This window comes from Oncorhynchus nerka, linkage group LG13 (assembly GCF_034236695.1).
Source record: "Oncorhynchus nerka isolate Pitt River linkage group LG13, Oner_Uvic_2.0, whole genome shotgun sequence".
Classification (NCBI taxonomy): Eukaryota; Metazoa; Chordata; class Actinopteri; order Salmoniformes; family Salmonidae; genus Oncorhynchus; species Oncorhynchus nerka.
Genome location: NC_088408.1, coordinates 90,820,888 through 90,834,900, shown reverse-complemented (window position 1 = coordinate 90,834,900; position 14,013 = coordinate 90,820,888). Strand labels below are relative to the sequence as shown.

The 14,013-nt window shown below is 49.1% G+C and overlaps 1 protein-coding gene across 1 annotated transcript in view; it reads left to right on the top strand.

The window, feature by feature from the left end:
• LOC115117088 (serine/threonine-protein kinase TAO3-like) overlaps positions 1-14,013 on the top strand; it is an 82,686-nt gene that overhangs the window by 55,292 nt on the left and 13,381 nt on the right. Inside the window, exons 15-18 of the mRNA XM_065026820.1 lie at positions 2,916-3,119; positions 3,674-3,913; positions 4,246-4,458; positions 5,142-5,324. Coding sequence (XP_064882892.1) covers positions 2,916-3,119; positions 3,674-3,913; positions 4,246-4,458; positions 5,142-5,324 — 840 coding nt within the window. The remainder of the gene's footprint in view (positions 1-2,915; positions 3,120-3,673; positions 3,914-4,245; positions 4,459-5,141; positions 5,325-14,013) is intronic.

Genomic DNA, 14,013 nt, shown 5'->3' with positions numbered 1-14,013 from the left:
TGCAACACTTTGTCCTCTAGCTAGCTAGTACAGTACTGTACCCTCGTATAAATGCCTCTACAGTAGGAATAATCTCAGCACCCATGACACATCTACTATGTATTGCGATGGGTGGAATCAACCATCCTAAGAATACACGCACACACACACACACACAAACATACACAAGTACAGTATGTTTGATCATCGTGCATTTTCATTTCACTGAGGAGGAGCTGAGTCACTCCTCACACTCACTACACACACACACATTGTGTTTCTAACAACCTTGATGCACTGTTTCTCAGAACTGGATCCATTGTTGTGAACAGAACTAGGCCATCTCAGTTAATAGACATTGCTCTGATTCTAGACATTCAGTTACATAGCATTGTTTAAATCATAGAATTAGGAATTCGAATACGATAATGGACATGAACCTTCTTATGATGGGATAAAGGTCAGCCATTTTGGTCAGGGAGTTGGTCAACCATGGTTTTCCAGTCCGGTGATAAGATATTGTGTAAAATAATGAATTTGAAGAATGTTTGTTTGATCGCTAGCCAGCCATTTTTAGAGGAATAATTTGTTTTTTCTTCTCAAATTAACTGCCAATATGCCAACATTCCATTCAAACAATGCAGTCAATACACTGCCATCGGTTTAGACATTAATGGCTTCTGTGTTGAGTTATTTTGAGGGGACAGCAAATTTACACTGTGATACAAGCTGACTACCACCATCGATTTCCTAATGCTAGCTACGCTACCAGTTTACATGTACATGAACAGGAGAGACTGCATTTGTTAAAAAACGACTGACTACCACCATCGATTTCCTAATGCTAGCTACGCTACCAGTTTACATGTACATGAACAGGAGAGACTGCATTTGTTAAAAATGACTGGCTACCACCATCGATTTCCTAATGCTAGCTACGCTACCAGTTTACATGTACATGAACAGGAGAGACTGCATTTGTTAAAAACGACTGACTACCACCATCGATTTCCTAATGCTAGCTACGCTACCAGTTTACATGTACATGAACAGGAGAAACTGCATTAGTTAAAAACGACTGGCTACCACCATCGATTTCCTAATGCTAGCTACGCTACCAGTTTACATGTACATGAACAGGAGAGACTGCATTTGTTAAAAATGACTGGCTACCACCATCGATTTCCTAATGCTAGGTACGCTACCAGTTTACATGTACATGAACAGGAGAGACTGCATTTGTTAAAAACGACTGACTACCACCATCAATTTCCTAATGCTAGCTACGCTACCAGTTTACATGTACATGAACAGGAGAGACTGCATTTGTTAAAAACGACTGACTACCTCCATCGATTTCCTAATGCTAGCTACGCTACCAGTTTACATGTACATGAACAGGAGAGACTGTATTTGTTAAAAACGACTGACTACCTCCATCGATTTCCTAATGCTAGCTACGCTACCAGTTTACATGTACATGAACAGGAGAGACTGCATTTGTTAAAAACGACTGACTACCACCATCGATTTCCTAATGCTAGCTACTCTACCAGTTTACATGTACATGAACGGGAGAGACTGCATTTGTTAAAAACGACTGACTACCACCATCGATTTCCTAATGCTAGCTACGCTACCAGTTTACATGTACATGAACAGGAGAGACTGCATTTGTTAAAAACGACTGACTACCACCATCGATTTCCTAATGCTAGCTACGCTACCAGTTTACATGTACATGAACAGGAGAGACTGCATTTGTTAAAAACGACTGACTACCACCATCGATTTCCTAATGCTAGCTACGCTACCAGTTTACATGTACATGAACAGGAGAGACTGCATTTGTTAAAAACGACTGACTACCACCATCGATTTCCTAATGCTAGCTACGCTACCAGTTTACATGTACATGAACAGGAGAGACTGCATTTGTTAAAAACGACTGACTACCACCATCGATTTCCTAATGCTAGCTACGCTACCAGTTTACATGTACATGAACAGGAGAGACTGCATTTGTTAAAAACGACTGACTACCACCATCGATTTCCTAATGCTAGCTACGCTACCAGTTTACATGTACATGAACAGGAGAGACTGCATTTGTTAAAAACGACTGACTACCACCATCGATTTCCTAATGCTAGCTACGCTACCAGTTTACATGTACATGAACAGGAGAGACTGCATTTGTTAAAAACGACTGACTACCTCCATCGATTTCCTAATGCTAGCTACGCTACCAGTTTACATGTACATGAACAGGAGAGACTGCATTTGTTAAAAACGACTGACTACCACCATCGATTTCCTAATGCTAGCTACGCTACCAGTTTACATGTACATGAACAGGAGAGACTGCATTTGTTAAAAACGACTGACTACCACCATCGATTTCCTAATGCTAGCTACGCTACCAGTTTACATGTACATGAACGGGAGAGACTGCATTTAGCAGTCGCTTCTTCATCTGAAAAGGGACGACTTCTAAATGTAATGCAGTGAGATCTGCTACATATATCCAAATCAGATTTTAGTAACCACATGGTAGACCTGTTACAATACATCAATCATGACGGTTTTGACGAATGTCCGCTTTGTTAGATCAGATTTGTTGAATGTGCGCCAATCCAGCGTCCTTCTATCCTCCATGGTGTGCATTCTATTGACCTCTTTATCGCAACCTGTACTGTTAATGTGGAGCTAATATGCCTGTCATAGAATGTTGAAGTGTTATGTAAATGCATCATAATGCAGAAACCTCATTGGTTTCAGCCCAACTCTCTAGATACATGGCTCTAGAGGACCCTATATATCTTTAGATAATAAGAGGATCTGCTGCACACCTGACCATCAGACAGGAGAACATGTATATCACGTACCGTTATATATCTGTAAAAATCTCGTCTGTCTCTCTTCCCATCTTCCAGGAGATGAATGAAGACTACCACACCACTAAGAAGGAGAAGCAGGAGCGCCTGTCCAAGCACAAGGAGAACCTGCAACACAGCCAGGCTGAGGAGGAGGCCCAGGTTCTGAGCCAACAGAGGGTCTTCTACGACAGGAACTGCAGAGGCTTCAAACGCAAAGTCATGATCAAGAGGCATGCGTTGGAACAGGAGCAGATACGAGAGGTACTGGATATTGTATAGATGTACAGATAGCCATTTCAAACGAGAGGCCAGGCGGACTGGGTGACATTGTGTGAAGAATGACTGGGATGTACAGTATCTTGTATATATAGACACACATTTTAGTTCAAGTTCAGTCTGAAGTTGTGTGCAGTGAAAAATCACATGTCCAACTGCTTATCCATAACATTCCCAGGGTCAATGTTGTCCTCGAATGGCTTCTGTAACATGAAAAATAATGATCAAAACGTAGTGTTCTTTGACCAATAACGTTTTTTTCTGATGTTTCGTGGAAAACACCAAAAAGTGGCTTCCCATCTCGTGGAAAGTATAAGCAAGGCAACAATGGTGGGGGGCTAGGTAGGTAGGTCGGTAATGTCAATAAAACGACACCACAAGATACTGATCAGCTCCTGACCAAATGGCAGTAGGTTCTCATCATCCAGTGTCCATATAAAAGCAATGTTTTAATCATTGGATGGCCATGATAATTCCTATCTCCCCCATCTATCCCTCCTTCTCTCTATCTCTCCCTCCCCATGTCTCTCTCTCTCCAGGAGCTGAACAAGAAGAAGACCCAGAAGGAGATGGAGCATGCCATGCTGATCAGACAGGACGAGTCCACCCAGGAGCTGGAGCATCGTCAGCTGAAAACCCTTCAGAAGCTGCGCATGGACCTGATCCGCCTGCAGCACCAGACAGAACTGGAGAACCAGATAGAATACAACAACCGGCGCGAGAGAGAGCTCCGCCGCAAGCACGTTCTGGAGCTACGGCAGCAGCCCAAGAACCTTAAGGTGACGGCTACGCCAGGTGCAGCTAGCTAGTGAATGGATCCCTGGGAATGTGATGGCTGCATTGGTAGCTACATTAGGCTGCATTGGTAGCTACTTTAGGCTGCATTGGTAGCTACATTAGGCTGCATTGGTAGCTACTTTAGGCTGCATTGGTAGCTACTTTAGGCTGCATTGGTAGCTACATTAGGTGTTCTCAAGGAAAATGCTCTGATGTAACCAGGTAGTGGATGATATGAACCTAAATGTGAGGGTTAGGGTGCAGCTAGTAAAGGCAGTCCTGAAAAAGGGGAAATTCTCAGTGGTAGTTCCAATGTCCTCTCCATTTCCACCAGGCCATGGAGCTGCAGATTAAGAAACAGTTCCAGGACACGTGTAAGGTCCAGACGCGTCAGTACAAGGCCCTGAGACACCACCAGATGGAGGTGACGCCCAAGAGCGAGCACAAGGTGGTCCTCAAGGCCCTGAAGGAGGAGCAGACCAGGAAGCTGGCCATCCTGGCCGAGCAGTATGAACAGAGCATCAACGAGATGATGGCATCGCAGGCGGTGAGTCGCCTTAAAATGGAGGACGGGTGTTATGATGAGGATTTCTTTATATCAATCTCAAAGATTCATATACATGTTAAAGATCTTATCTAATACTAATATAGCACATGAAAATGAAAGAATAGTTCCATAGGAGAATTGTATAATTTTGTCCCCAAGCCGTAGGAGATGTTGGTCATTGTAGGAGTTTGTAAATCTGCTTCTGTTATTCCCATATCTCCTCCTATCTCCTCTTCTGTTCCATCACTTCCTCCTATCTCCTCTTCTGTTCCATCACTTCCTCCTATATCCTCTTCTGTTCCATCACTTCCTCCTATCTCCTCTTCTGTTCCATCACTTCCTCCTATCTCCTCTTCTGTTCCATCACTCCTCCTATCTTCTCTTCTGTTCCATCACTTCCTCCTATCTCCTCTTCTGTTCCATCACTCCTCCTATCTCCTCTTCTGTTCCATCAATTCCTCCTATCTCCTCTTCTGTTCCATCACTTCCTCCTATCTCCTCTTCTGTTCCTTCACTTCCTCCTATCTCCTCTTCTGTTCCTTCACTTCCTCCTATCTCCTCTTCTGTTCCATCACTCCTCCTATCTTCACTTCTGTTCCATCACTCCTCATTTCTCTCTCTTGGGGTCTGTTTATTCCTATCTCTCTATTGTGGTCTATCTCTTTATTCCTCTTGCCTCTCAGCTGCGTCTGGACGAGGCCCAGGAAGCAGAGTGCCAGGCTCTGAGGCAGCAGCTGCAGCAGGAGATGGAGCTGCTGAATGCCTACCAGAGTAAGATCAAGATGCAGACCGAGGCCCAGCATGACAGAGAACAGCAGAAGCTGGAGCACAAGGTGTCGCTTCGCAGAGCCCACCTCGAACAAAAGGTACAGAGAGAGACAGAGAGAGCGCTGTGCAGAGCCCACCTCGAACAAAAGGTACAGAGAGAGAGAGAGACAGAGAGAGCGCTGTGCAGAGCCCACCTCGAACAAAAGGTACAGAGAAAGACAGAGACAGAGAGAGCGCTGTGCAGAGCCCACCTTGAACAAAAGGTACAGAGAGAGACAGAGACAGAGAGAGTGCTGCGCAGAGCCCACCTTGAACAAAAGGTACAGAGAGAGACAGAGACAGACAGAGAGCTGTGCAAAGCCCACCTCGAACAAAAGGTACAGAGAGAGACAGAGACAGAGAGAGCGCTGTGCAGAGCCCACCTCGAACAAAAGGTACAGAGAGAGACAGAGAGAGCGCTGTGCAGAGCCCACCTCGAACAAAAGGTACAGAGAGAGACAGAGACAGAGAGAGCGCTGTGCAGAGCCCACCTTGAACAAAAGGTACAGAGAGAGAGAGAGACAGACAGAGCGCTGTGCAGAGCCCACCTTGAACAAAAGGTACAGAGAGAGACAGAGACAGAGAGCTGTGCAGAGCCCAACTTGAACAAAAGGTACAGAGAGAGAGAGAGACAGACAGAGCGCTGTGCAGAGCCCACCTTGAACAAAAGGTACAGAGAGAGAGAGAGACAGACAGAGCGCTGTGCAGAGCCCACCTTGAACAAAAGGTACAGAGAGAGACAGACAGAGCGCTGTGCAGAGCCCACCTTGAACAAAAGGTACAGCGAGAGAGAGAGACAGACAGAGAGCTGTGCAGAGCCCACCTTGAACAAAAGGTACAGAGAGAGAGAGAGACAGAGCGCTGTGCAGAGCCCACCTTGAACAAAAGGTACAGAGAGAGAGAGAGAGCGCTGTGCAGAGCCCACCTTGAACAAAAGGTACAGAGAGAGAGAGAGACAGACAGAGTGCTGTGCAGAGCCCACCTTGAACAAAAGGTACAGAGAGAGAGAGAGAGACAGAGAGAGCGCTGTGCAGAGCCCACCTTGAACAAAAGGTACAGAGAGAGACAGACAGAGAGCTGTGCAGAGCCCAACTTGAACAAAAGTTACAGAGAGAGAGAGACAGACAGAACGCTGTGCAGAGCCCACCTTGAACAAAAGGTACAGAGAGAGAGACAGAGAGAGCGCTGTGCAGAGCCCACCTTGAACAAAAGGTACAGAGAGAGAGAGAGAGAGACAGACAGAGCGCTGTGCAGAGCCCACCTTGAACAAAAGGTACAGAGAGAGAGAGAGAGAGAGACAGACAGAGCGCTGTGCAGAGCCCACCTTGAACAAAAGGTACAGAGAGAGAGAGAGACAGAGAGAGAGCTGCGCAGAGCCCACCTTGAACAAAAGGTACAGAGAGAGAGAGAGAGACAGACAGAGCGCTGTGCAGAGCCCACCTTGAACAAAAGGTACAGAGAGAGAGAGAGAGAGACAGACAGAGCGCTGTGCAGAGCCCACCTTGAACAAAAGGTACAGCGAGAGAGAGAGAGACAGACAGAGCGCTGTGCAGAGCCCACCTTGAACAAAAGGTACAGAGAGAGAGCTGTGCAGAGCCCACCTCGAACAAAAGGTACAGAGAGAGAGACGGAGAGAGAGCTGCGCAGAGCCCACCTTGAACAAAAGGTACAGAGAGAGAGAGAGAGACAGACAGAGCGCTGTGCAGAGCCCACCTTGAACAAAAGGTACAGAGAGAGAGAGAGACAGAGAGAGAGCTGCGCAGAGCCCACCTTGAACAAAAGGTACAGAGAGAGAGAGAGAGACAGACAGAGCGCTGTGCAGAGCCCACCTTGAACAAAAGGTACAGAGAGAGAGAGAGAGACAGACAGAGCGCTGTGCAGAGCCCACCTTGAACAAAAGGTACAGCGAGAGAGAGAGAGACAGACAGAGCGCTGTGCAGAGCCCACCTTGAACAAAAGGTACAGAGAGAGAGCTGTGCAGAGCCCACCTCGAACAAAAGGTACAGAGAGAGAGACTGAGAGAGAGCTGCGCAGAGCCCACCTTGAACAAAAGGTACAGAGAGAGAGAGAGAGCTGCGCAGAGCCCACCTTGAACAAAAGGTACAGAGAGAGAGAGAGAGACAGACAGAGCGCTGTGCAGAGCCCACCTTGAACAAAAGGTACAGAGAGAGAGACCTGTGCAGAGCCCACCTTGAACAAAAGGTACAGAGAGAGAGAGAGCTGCGCAGAGCCCAACCTTGAACAAAAGGTACAGAGAGAGAGAGAGCTGTGCAGAGCCCACCTTGAACAAAAGGTACAGAGAGAGAGAGCAGCGCAGAGCCCACCTTGAACAAAAGGTACAGAGAGAGAGAGAGCTGCGCAGAGCCCACCTTGAACAAAAGGTACAGAGAGAGAGAGAGACAGAGAGAGCGCTGTGCAGAGCCCACCTTGAACAAAAGGTACAGAGAGAGAGAGAGAGAGACAGAGAGAGCGCTGTGCAGAGCCCACCTTGAACAAAAGGTACAGAGAGAGAGAGAGACAGAGAGAGCTGTGCAGAGCCCACCTTGAACAAAAGGTACAGAGAGAGAGAGAGAGACAGAGAGCGCTGTGCAGAGCCCACCTTGAACAAAAGGTACAGAGAGAGAGAGAGAGACAGAGAGAGCGCTGTGCAGAGCCCACCTTGAACAAAAGGTACAGAGAGAGAGAGCAGCGCAGAGCCCACCTTGAACAAAAGGTACAGAGAGAGAGAGAGACAGAGAGAGCGCTGTGCAGAGCCCACCTTGAACAAAAGGTACAGAGAGAGAGAGAGACAGACAGAGCGCTGTGCAGAGCCCACCTTGAACAAAAGGTACAGAGAGAGAGAGAGACAGAGAGAGAGCTGCGCAGAGCCCACCTTGAACAAAAGGTACAGAGAGAGAGAGAGAGAGACAGACAGAGCGCTGTGCAGAGCCCACCTTGAACAAAAGGTACAGAGAGAGAGAGAGAGAGACAGACAGAGCGCTGTGCAGAGCCCACCTTGAACAAAAGGTACAGCGAGAGAGAGAGAGACAGACAGAGCGCTGTGCAGAGCCCACCTTGAACAAAAGGTACAGAGAGAGAGCTGTGCAGAGCCCACCTCGAACAAAAGGTACAGAGAGAGAGACGGAGAGAGAGCTGCGCAGAGCCCACCTTGAACAAAAGGTACAGAGAGAGAGAGAGAGCTGCGCAGAGCCCACCTTGAACAAAAGGTACAGAGAGAGAGAGACAGACAGAGCGCTGTGCAGAGCCCACCTTGAACAAAAGGTACAGAGAGAGAGAGAGAGACAGACAGAGCGCTGTGCAGAGCCCACCTTGAACAAAAGGTACAGAGAGAGAGAGCTGTGCAGAGCCCACCTTGAACAAAAGGTACAGAGAGAGAGAGAGCTGCGCAGAGCCCAACCTTGAACAAAAGGTACAGAGAGAGAGAGCTGTGCAGAGCCCACCTTGAACAAAAGGTACAGAGAGAGAGAGCAGCGCAGAGCCCACCTTGAACAAAAGGTACAGAGAGAGAGAGAGCTGCGCAGAGCCCACCTTGAACAAAAGGTACAGAGAGAAAGAGACAGAGAGAGCGCTGTGCAGAGCCCACCTTGAACAAAAGGTACAGAGAGAGAGAGAGAGAGAGAGAGAGCGCTGTGCAGAGCCCACCTTGAACAAAAGGTACAGAGAGAGAGACAGAGAGAGCGCTGTGCAGAGCCCACCTTGAACAAAAGGTACAGAGAGAGAGAGAGAGAGAGAGAGAGAGCGCTGTGCAGAGCCCACCTTGAACAAAAGGTACAGAGAGAGAGAGAGAGAGAGACAGAGAGAGCGCTGTGCAGAGCCCACCTTGAACAAAAGGTACAGAGAGAGAGAGCAGCGCAGAGCCCACCTTGAACAAAAGGTACAGAGAGAGAGAGAGAGACAGAGAGAGCGCTGTGCAGAGCCCACCTTGAACAAAAGGTACAGAGAGAGACAGACAGAGCGCTGTGCAGAGCCCACCTTGAACAAAAGGTACAGAGAGAGAGAGAGACAGAGAGAGAGCTGCGCAGAGCCCACCTTGAACAAAAGGTACAGAGAGAGAGAGAGAGACAGACAGAGAGCTGTGCAGAGCCCACCTTGAACAAAAGGTACAGAGAGAGAGAGAGACAGAGCGCTGTGCAGAGCCCACCTTGAACAAAAGGTACAGAGAGAGAGAGAGAGAGCGCTGTGCAGAGCCCACCTTGAACAAAAGGTACAGAGAGAGAGAGAGACAGACAGTGCTGTGCAGAGCCCACCTTGAACAAAAGGTACAGAGAGAGTGAGAGACAGACAGAGCGCTGTGCAGAGCCCACCTTGAACAAAAGGTACAGAGAGAGACAGAGACAGAGAGCTGTGCAGAGCCCAACTTGAACAAAAGGTACAGAGAGAGAGAGACAGACAGAGCGCTGTGCAGAGCCCACCTTGAACAAAAGGTACAGAGAGAGACAGACAGAGCGCTGTGCAGAGCCCACCTTGAACAAAAGGTACAGCGAGAGAGAGAGACAGACAGAGCGCTGTGCAGAGCCCACCTTGAACAAAAGGTACAGAGAGAGAGAGAGAGACAGACAGAGCGCTGTGCAGAGCCCACCTTGAACAAAAGGTACAGAGAGAGAGAGAGACAGAGAGAGAGCTGCGCAGAGCCCACCTTGAACAAAAGGTACAGAGAGAGAGAGAGAGAGACAGACAGAGAGCTGTGCAGAGCCCACCTTGAACAAAAGGTACAGAGAGAGAGAGAGACAGAGCGCTGTGCAGAGCCCACCTTGAACAAAAGGTACAGAGAGAGAGAGAGAGCGCTGTGCAGAGCCTACCTTGAACAAAAGGTACAGAGAGAGAGAGAGAGACAGACAGAGTGCTGTGCAGAGCCCACCTTGAACAAAAGGTACAGAGAGAGAGAGAGAGACAGAGAGAGCGCTGTGCAGAGCCCACCTTGAACAAAAGGTACAGAGAGAGACAGACAGAGAGCTGTGCAGAGCCCACCTTGAACAAAAGGTACAGAGAGAGACAGACAGAGCGCTGTGCAGAGCCCACCTTGAACAAAAGGTACAGCGAGAGAGAGAGACAGACAGAGAGCTGTGCAGAGCCCAACTTGAACAAAAGGTACAGAGAGAGAGAGACAGACAGAGCGCTGTGCAGAGCCCACCTTGAACAAAAGGTACAGAGAGAGAGACAGAGAGAGCGCTGTGCAGAGCCCACCTTGAACAAAAGGTACAGAGAGAGAGAGAGAGACAGACAGAGCGCTGTGCAGAGCCCACCTTGAACAAAAGGTACAGAGAGAGAGAGAGAGAGACAGAGCGCTGTGCAGAGCCCACCTTGAACAAAAGGTACAGAGAGAGAGAGAGACAGAGAGAGAGCTGCGCAGAGCCCACCTTGAACAAAAGGTACAGAGAGAGAGAGAGAGACAGACAGAGCGCTGTGCAGAGCCCACCTTGAACAAAAGGTACAGAGAGAGAGAGAGAGAGAGAGAGACAGACAGAGCGCTGTGCAGAGCCCACCTTGAACAAAAGGTACAGAGAGAGAGAGAGAGACTTACAGAGCGCTGTGCAGAGCCCACCTTGAACAAAAGGTACAGCGAGAGAGAGAGAGACAGACAGAGCGCTGTGCAGAGCCCACCTTGAACAAAAGGTACAGAGAGAGAGAGAGCCCACAGACAGAAAGCTGTGCAGAGCCCAACAAAAGGTACAGAGAGAGAGAAGAGCCCACCTTGAACAGGTACAGAGAGAGAGAGAGAGAGACAGACAGAGCGCTGTGCAGAGCCCACCTTGAACAAAAGGTACAGAGAGAGAGAGAGAGAGACAGACAGAGCGCTGTGCAGAGCCCACCTTGAACAAAAGGTACAGAGAGAGAGAGAGAGACAGACAGAGCGCTGTGCAGAGCCCACCTTGAACAAAAGGTACAGAGAGAGAGAGAGAGACAGACAGAGCAGAACAAAAGGTACAGAGAGAGAGAGAGAGAGAGCTGTGCAGAGCCCACCTTGAACAAAAGGTACAGAGAGAGAGAGAGAGAGACAGACAGAGCGCTGTGCAGAGCCCACCTTGAACAAAAGGTACAGAGAGAGAGAGAGAGAGACCTTGAACAAAAGGTAGAGAGAGAGAGAGACAGAGCGCTGTGCAGAGCCCACCTTGAACAAAAGGTACAGAGAGAGAGAGAGACCAGAGCGCTGTGCAGAGCCCACCTTGAACAAAAGGTACAGAGAGAGAGAGAGAACAAAAGACAGAGAGAGAGAGAGACGCTGTGCAGAGCCCACCTTGAACAAAAGGTACAGAGAGAGAGAGAGACAACAAAAGACAGAGCTGTGCAGAGCCCACCTTGAACAAAAGGTACAGAGAGAGAGAGAGCTGTGCAGAGCCCACCTTGAACAAAAGGTACAGAGAGAGACAGAGAGAGCGCTGTGCAGAGCCCACCTTGAACAAAAGGTACAGAGAGAGAGAGAGAGAGCTGCGCAGAGCCCACCTTGAACAAAAGGTACAGAGAGAGAGAGAGACAGAGCGCTGTGCAGAGCCCACCTTGAACAAAAGGTACAGAGAGAGAGAGCAAAAGGACAGAGAGCGCTGCGCAGAGCCCACCTTGAACAAAAGGTACAGAGAGAGAGAGAGAGAGAGAGAGAGCGCTGTGCAGAGCCCACCTTGAACAAAAGGTACAGAGAGAGAGAGAGACAGACAGAGCGCTGTGCAGAGCCCACCTTGAACAAAAGGTACAGAGAGAGAGAGAGAGAGAGAGAGCTGTGCAGAGCCCACCTTGAACAAAAGGTACAGAGAGAGAGAGAGAGAGAGACAGACAGAGCCCCCACCTTGAACAAAAGGTACAGAGAGAGAGAGAGAGAGACAGACAGAGCGCTGTGCAGAGCCCACCTTGAACAAAAGGTACAGAGAGAGAGAGAGAGAGACAGAGAGAGCGCTGTGCAGAGCCCACCTTGAACAAAAGGTAAGAGAGAGAGAGAGACAGAGAGAGCGCTGTGCAGAGCCCAGAAAAGGTACAGAGAGAGAGAGAGAGAGAGAGAGCTGCGCAGAGCCCACCTTGAACAAAAGGTACAGAGAGAGAGAGAGAGAGAGAGAGAGCGCTGTGCAGAGCCCACCTTGAACAAAAGGTACAGAGAGAGAGAGAGCCCACCTTGAACAAAAGGTACAGAGAGAGAGAGACAGAGAGCGCTGTGCAGAGCCCACCTTGAACAAAAGGTACAGAGAGAGAGAGAGACAGACAGAGCGCTGTGCAGAGCCCACCTTGAACAAAAGGTACAGAGAGAGAGAGAGACAGAGAGAGCGCTGTGCAGAGCCCACCTTGAACAAAAGGTACAGAGAGAGAGAGACAGAGAGAGACAGAGCGCTGCAGAGCCCACCTTGAACAAAAGGTACAGAGAGAGAGAGAGAGAGAGCAGACAGAGCGCTGTGCAGAGCCCACCTTGAACAAAAGGTACAGAGAGAGAGAGAGAGAGAGAGCGCTGTGCAGAGCCCACCTTGAACAAAAGGTACAGAGAGAGAGAGAGACAGAGAGAGCTGTGCAGAGCCCACCTTGAACAAAAGGTACAGAGAGAGAGAGAGAGACAGACAGAGCGCTGTGCAGAGCCCACCTTGAACAAAAGGTACAGAGAGAGAGAGAGAGAGAGACAGACAGAGCGCTGTGCAGAGCCCACCTTGAACAAAAGGTACAGAGAGAGAGAGAGAGAGACAGAGCGCTGTGCAGAGCCCACCTTGAACAAAAGGTACAGAGAGAGAGAGAGAGAGACAGACAGAGCGCTGTGCAGAGCCCACCTTGAACAAAAGGTACAGAGAGAGAGCAGACAGAGCCCACCCCACCTTGAACAAAAGGTACAGAGAGAGAGAGAGAGAGAGAGCGCTGTGCAGAGCCCACCTTGAACAAAAGGTACAGAGAGAGAGAGAGAACAAAAGGTACAGACAGAGCGCTGTGCAGAGCCCACCTTGAACAAAAGGTACAGAGAGAGAGAGAGAGAGACAGACAGAGCGCTGTGCAGAGCCCACCTTGAACAAAAGGTACAGAGAGAGAGAGAGAGACAGACAGAGCGCTGTGCAGAGCCCACCTTGAACAAAAGGTACAGAGAGAGAGAGAGCCCACCTGAGACAGAGAGAGAGCTGTGCAGAGCCCACCTTGAACAAAAGGTACAGAGAGAGAGAGAGAGAGAGAGAGCTGCGCAGAGCCCAACTGCAGAGCCCACCTTGAACAAAAGGTACAGAGAGAGAGAGAGAGAGAGAGCTGCGCAGAGCCCACCTTGAACAAAAGGTACAGAGAGAGAGAGAGAGACAGACAGAGCGCTGTGCAGAGCCCACCTTGAACAAAAGGTACAGAGAGAGAGACCTGTGCAGAGCCCACCTTGAACAAAAGGTACAGAGAGAGAGAGAGCTGCGCAGAGCCCAACCTTGAACAAAAGGTACAGAGAGAGAGAGCTGTGCAGAGCCCACCTTGAACAAAAGGTACAGAGAGAGAGAGCAGCGCAGAGCCCACCTTGAACAAAAGGTACAGAGAGAGAGAGAGCTGCGCAGAGCCCACCTTGAACAAAAGGTACAGAGAGAGAGAGAGAGACAGACAGAGCGCTGTGCAGAGCCCACCTTGAACAAAAGGTACAGAGAGAGAGAGACAGAGAGAGCGCTGTGCAGAGCCCACCTTGAATAAAAGGTACAGAGAGAGAGAGAGAGAGAGACAGAGAGAGCGCTGTGCAGAGCCCACCTTGAACAAAAGGTACAGAGAGAGAGAGCAGCGCAGAGCCCACCTTGAACAAAAGGTACAGAGAGAGAGAGAGACAGAGAG